The 6,166-nt window shown below is 37.1% G+C and overlaps 1 protein-coding gene across 1 annotated transcript; it reads right to left on the bottom strand.

Moving 5' to 3' along the window:
- Positions 1-3,421: 3,421 nt before the first annotated feature.
- On the bottom strand, positions 3,422-5,293 carry NFIL3 (nuclear factor, interleukin 3 regulated). Its single transcript, XM_010163882.1, has one exon. The coding sequence runs from the start codon at positions 5,101-5,103 to the stop codon at positions 3,727-3,729; it is 1,377 nt and encodes a 458-aa protein (XP_010162184.1). The 5' UTR covers positions 5,104-5,293; the 3' UTR covers positions 3,422-3,726.
- Positions 5,294-6,166: the final 873 nt, after the last annotated feature.

The raw sequence follows: 6,166 nt of genomic DNA, 5'->3' as shown, positions 1-6,166 counted from the left end.
ATCCAAAATAGTAAGAGAAGATTAACCAGGAATTGTCAGTTACCTGTCTCCTATTCATGGACAAGGGAATAGTGGGCTGTACATAATGTTAATAAAATTTAAATCTGTCCCACACGATATGTTAGTTTTACTGAAGGCAGAAAGCTGAAGGGATTCAGAAAATCATAATATATGGGTTCAGTATATGTATGGGCATATACCACACTCAATCCTTGTACCTACCAAAGCATAGGTGTGGACAGAATGTGAGGATATATTGCTGTGTTTATACATAATTAGCTCAGGCAGATTTAACAGAAGACCTGATACTCACACTTCACAGTGTTGACTAGCCACCGCTTGATGCCATTAGGAAAAAACTTTATATTGCTAATCAATAGGTATTTGCCATGGACTTCTTAAAACTTTCCATGAAGCCCTTCATGGTGATTATCACAGGCAAGGTTTTGGACAAGAAAAACTAATCTAGCATGGTAATTCCTGTGTTCCCATGAAAAATTATATTGGTAAGTCTCTGGAGTTCACAGCTTCTTCATGTGGTCTTCCTTAACATTCTCATTTGAAGGATCAATCCAGTCATTTTTCAGTTACTTTCTAGTTATCCATGTCGCTTCACATGAGATTCCATTTTCAGCATATTTTATGCTGTTTTGTCAGTTAATCACTGAGCTTAGAAAAGTTTTTATAACTAGAGGATGTGGTACCCACTTTATCCATTTATATAAAGCCCATTTTGTGCTGAAACTGACCTACCAACCTCCAATGGAGAGACTAGTAGACCAGCCAAGGATATTCTTTTCATGAAGGCTGATTCTGTTATCTACAGTACACTGAAGGCAGGCTGGAAGAGCACAGGTATGCGACTCCCTAACTTCTCCAGTCATACGCATATGTAACCATGCACCAGTTGAAAGCTGGCGCGGGGCTGCTGAGTTCCACTGTGTTCTCTCCCTCCCCCCAGTCAATGCAACCCTCCGTCTTTCCCAGTGCCATGTCCTGAAGGAAAGCAGGCTAAAGATGGGCGAGGAGGCCACCTGCACCACATTTACTGCAGCTGAGAGTTTCATGTGGCCAGTTTGCAACTGCAGCCAAGGATGGGGCCTTGTACATACAACCCATGCTCCTTCATTCTGTAACTTTAGAACGTCTGTGGAAGATACTCCAAATAGCAGAAGTAGTAACTACAGCACAGGAAGATTTGTCACCAACTGCAGCTAACACCTCTGTGTTGGACAAGGACGATGAACGTAATAGAAAATCATGTTGTAATTAGATCTGGTTTTGAACAAAAGACAAATTATTTATTTCTTTCTTCAAACGAAGCATAACACTAAGGTATAAAGGGAGTATAAATAACATCTGATTGTGCTCCTAAGCTCCATGCTATAACTTTCTTGCAATGACATCCTTCAACAAATTAACTACATCATTACTGTTAAGTATTAATTGCACAAAACAGATACACAAAATATATAATGAGCTAGAAAGAGGACAACATTCTTCCATTATGATAAACAACTGTAACAAGAAATGGAAAAAAAACCCAATAGATCTAGGCTTACACAGATGGCAACACTGAGAGTTTTAAGTCCTCTCCTTGAACACATTACATGTGATAAATAATATGCAAAATATTTAAAGAATTTTATTGTTGCTTACAGAAGATACTTAGCAAGCGAAGAGACAGTAGCAGTCACTGCCTCATGTCTCATATCCCCATCATTCAATGCAAATTTTTACATTTCATGCAATAATCCTGAGCTTATTTTCAGTAACATTGAAATGTCATCTATATTAATTACCAAATACATACAGAGCCCAGCTATGGGGTCTATTGTATTATTAAGGCATGAAAAAAGACTAACAGTTTATTAACTCTGAATGCCACAAATACAGCACAGCAGTTAGAAGGCTCAAAAAAGCTCAGAAAGTACCAGTGGTTTCTGTGCCAAGGTCCTCCGAGAACATGACTGTGAATTGTCAGCTCCTGAAAAGGTACAGAATCAAATCCTGGCCTTGCTGACACCAGGGAGCTTTGCCATTGCCTTGACTGCTGGACCAAGCTTCAGAGCTATCAGGAGTGACTCAGACTCCTCTTCATATCCCCAAAAAATTGAAAAACTTCCTCTCACTCAAGTCAAGTATGAATTTAAAAAACAATACTTACATATTGTATTCTTAATTAGTATTTAGGTCTATGGAAAGGTTCCATTCATTATACAGTATGGCAATAAAAAGCCTTTTCAGAAAAAGCGTATTTGTTAGTACGATTTATTAGTATGTTAAAAGGAGGGGGAAGTATCATGAAAAGAACCTCTGACAAGTCTATGCTCTATTTAGAAATTATTTTTAATTTTAAAATGAAAGATTTTAGTAAGCCAAACCAAGGATACATGATGCAGTTCTAGGCTCTGTGGTTCAATGGCTCTTCTTAAAGACAAAGAGCACCACAGCCCCGTCCAGTCATCAAGTGAAGAACTTACCATCTGCATAAATTGTAACGGGATATTAGTATCTGGATTGTGCAGTTCTTCACATAGTCTTCATTTTACATTTAAGAGCAAAATGCCCTGTAGCGAGCCACGGTATTCCAGTTCAGTTAACTAAGCCATTGAAACCAAGGCCAAATTGGTGGTAAGACTTACTTCCTACTTACAGTTGTATTATGTCCCACACTGGGAACTAAAATGGCAGACAATCTCCTCTAACTTTGCTACTACTATTGCCTGCCCCTTACATAGATATTTGCCTAGTTGAGCTCAGAGTTTACAGATCTAGTAGCCCTATCCTTCGTCTACAGGTGGCCCACAGTCTGTCGTGGAAAGAACCATGGTGTGCAAGAGGGACAGGCTCTTTTATGCAGCCTTGTGCATGCTTCTTTTCTTGCCTGCACCCCTTGTACACATAAGTCCCCCCATGACAAAGATGATGTTGTCTAATTCCATCACTGCAAGGCTCTGAGAACTTTGCAGATGCACAAATCCAACTTAACTAATTTCAGCTAAAACACCAAGTTATAATACTGAAAAAATGGTTCATCACAATAAACCATTCAGGAAATTCATTACGTTTTCATTTGAGACAGAAGGAGAAAAAAAAGGTGTTGATATTAGTTACTGGGTTAGTATTTGTGTGGGTTTTGGTTAAGTTCTACTAATAAATATGTTAAAGAAGGCTAAGGCTATAAATTGGTACTGTTTCACTTATAAGGATTCACTTTATTTCTGTTTTCTTCTAAAAAATGTGTTAAGGAAAAAGGTGGCCATAAGGATTACACACATTGTAAATTGTAATTTGGTTGTTAGGCTGTAAAAACCAAAAAATGTAAGTGAAGTTGAGCACAGTGTAAGAAAAAGCCAGTTTTTAATTAACAACTTATTTACAAGTTCATAAAATCAACTGAACTGGAGTAGATGTCCTGTGTTTGTCACCAATATTTTATTGTAACTGGTAACTTGCATGTTTTATAGTAGAAGAACAAAAAGAAAATAAAGTTCACTATATACAGCCTTTGTACAGGCTACTTGACTATACACAAGGCATAGTGATCATAACACAACCTAGTTGTCATAATAATCTGCACACAAAAAGACACCAATCAGACATTATGTGAACATTACAGTGAAATGACATCACAAGTCCAGTGAAAATTCAGTATAATACAAAACATACTGATCTACTGCAAATTACATCCTTTAAAACAATAAGCCTTTCTTCAGTAGTAACTTAACTAGAGTCTGATGCAGAGATTTGTTGTGTAGTTATAAGTCTTTTAAGTGAAGCAACCTCTGCAGATAAGTTTGCTATGCCCTGCTTCAAATACAGGTTCTCTGACTCAGAGACATTGTAGATATTGTCTTTTATTTCAACAACTCCAGTTTTGCAACCACTCTGAATTTTTACATTGAGTTCCTTCTGGTGCCAGAGTTCTGGTTTAAGTGACCAGTCCTGGATGTTAGTCACCTGAACAGAGAAAGGAGTGTGAGGAGAATGCACCAGGTTTTGTGCACCATGTTTTTCAAGCTCAAAATGTCTTTTTGAGGACATGTCAATGGGTGATGACAATTTCTGTGTTGCATCATAGTCATTATCCATTGCTTCCACTTTAACTTGCATGGCTTTGGCTTTAATTCGAAGCTTGTGAGGCAAAGCTGAAGAATTCACTTCTGGAACTTTAACTGTTGCATGAACATTTTTATGTTCAACTGGGGAATGGATTGGACCCTTAGGAACCTGCTGTTCATCTTCTCCATCAGATGACTTTCCAACTACACCATCATCGGTTTCTGACGTTCTGGGGGAATTACTGGAGGACCGATTAACTTGCAAGAGAGGAGGAGAATGTGAGTACACGTTAAAGGTAGCTCCCATGTAGTTTGGATATATGGATGCTTTATATGCACCTCTATCATCTCTTGGCTCTCTCTCTAATTCCATGGGCTCCTGTTTTATAATCTGGAACTTATTTTCAGGACTTCTGCAATTGCTTTGTATACGACTTGGTTGAGTATGCTCCACAGATGATATTTCAGACACATCAGACATTGAGCTTTGAGGAGAATGTTTAATGACAGAAATACAACTGCTACCAACTATGGATGATTCATGTTCATCTACAAATGAGTTAATATTTGATTTGGAACTCTGATAGTCTTGGAAATACACAGTTGTTGAGCTACTGAGTTTCTGTATCTCTTGGGCATAGGCCGCAGAACTAATTAAACCAAACTTTAGCTTCAATGAAAGCAGCTCCGCCTTCAAAGTGGCATTCTCCTCTCCCAGTGCAATTAGTTTGTTCTCCAAGACAAGGTCATTCAGCCGTCGTTTTTCACGAGATCTTTTGGCAGCTTCATTATTTTTCCGCCTTTTTTCCCAATACATAGCATCTTTCTTTTCATCTGGAATGAATTCTCGCTTTCTCCGGCAAGCTGAAGATTTGCTTTTTCCACTACTTGCTTCAGTAAGTAGTATATCTTCATTTGTAGACAATTCTTCTGTCACTTCTGCTAAAGTAGGTTTCAGTACCATGATTTTGTCCACATTGCTATTAGTGTCAACAAGTCCGTGTTCCTTTTTAAGGGTCTGCATTTTTCTCAGCTGCATCAGAAACAATTTGTAGTAGATCTACAATAAGCAACAGAGCAAGCTAATTCTCCAGTACTTCTCACTCCACAACTTGATAAATACAGTAATTTTAAATCCACGCACATTCTTCCTTTTCTTTCATATTCTCAGACAGCAGTGTCTAGAACCAATTTTCTTGGCAGAGGCAACAGGAATCTTCTTAAAAACCTGGAATAAATAGAGAACTTCATTACTATTTAGGAAATGCTGGTTTAGGACATGCAAAAGCAGCTTTTGATAAAAAGCCTAGACTACCAGTTGGCTCATTAAACCTGTTTTAATATGAAGACAGCTCAACACTGAAACAACTGATATTCTAAGCTTTATGATACCTAGGTAGCAGATTTGCTTCCAAAACAAATACAACATGATCCAAGGAAAAATCGTAACAAAATATTTTTTGTTTTGAACCTACAGTAATGTTGTCACAGAACTTTCCATGATATCACCGACCAACCTAAACCTCTAACATTTAACACTGCAGGACACCAGGCATGTTGATGAGCAGCACTGGAAAGTATCTTGTTCTTCCACATTAAAGTATCTATCCTGGAAATAGCTGTGGTGTGTGACTTAGAAATGCTATATATTTAGGACTTTCATAGAGCAAAAATAACATGAACTGATTTATAGAAGTTACAGTGCTTTCTATTGTCTTAAAATAACACCACTATCCATTAAAGCTGTTAAAGATTTAGTTATTGGTTTTGCACCCAATAAAAAATACATATACAGATACATATATCTATATACAAATATTGATACACATACACTCTTGGAATTTTAAAAGGCCTTTTTGATCAATCACATAAATTCAAACTAGTAAATGCATATTTGCCAATCTGCATAGGCAAATACCTAACTATTTTCAAAATATCTACAAGAAAAAAATGTATTACATAATTTTTTTGTCTCTTACAAAGAAAACTTTTTCAGTATTGAAAAATACATTAGAGAAATAATATGTAATTAATAATTTGCATTTGAAAAACAGTCTTATTACATCAAAATAAAGTTTAGTACCATTGAGGCATGTGCACCT

Source organism: Antrostomus carolinensis, unplaced genomic scaffold (assembly GCF_000700745.2).
Source record: "Antrostomus carolinensis isolate BGI_N321 unplaced genomic scaffold, ASM70074v2 scaffold54992, whole genome shotgun sequence".
NCBI lineage: Eukaryota > Metazoa > Chordata > Aves > Caprimulgiformes > Caprimulgidae > Antrostomus > Antrostomus carolinensis.
This window is presented reverse-complemented; position numbering and strand designations above follow the sequence as displayed.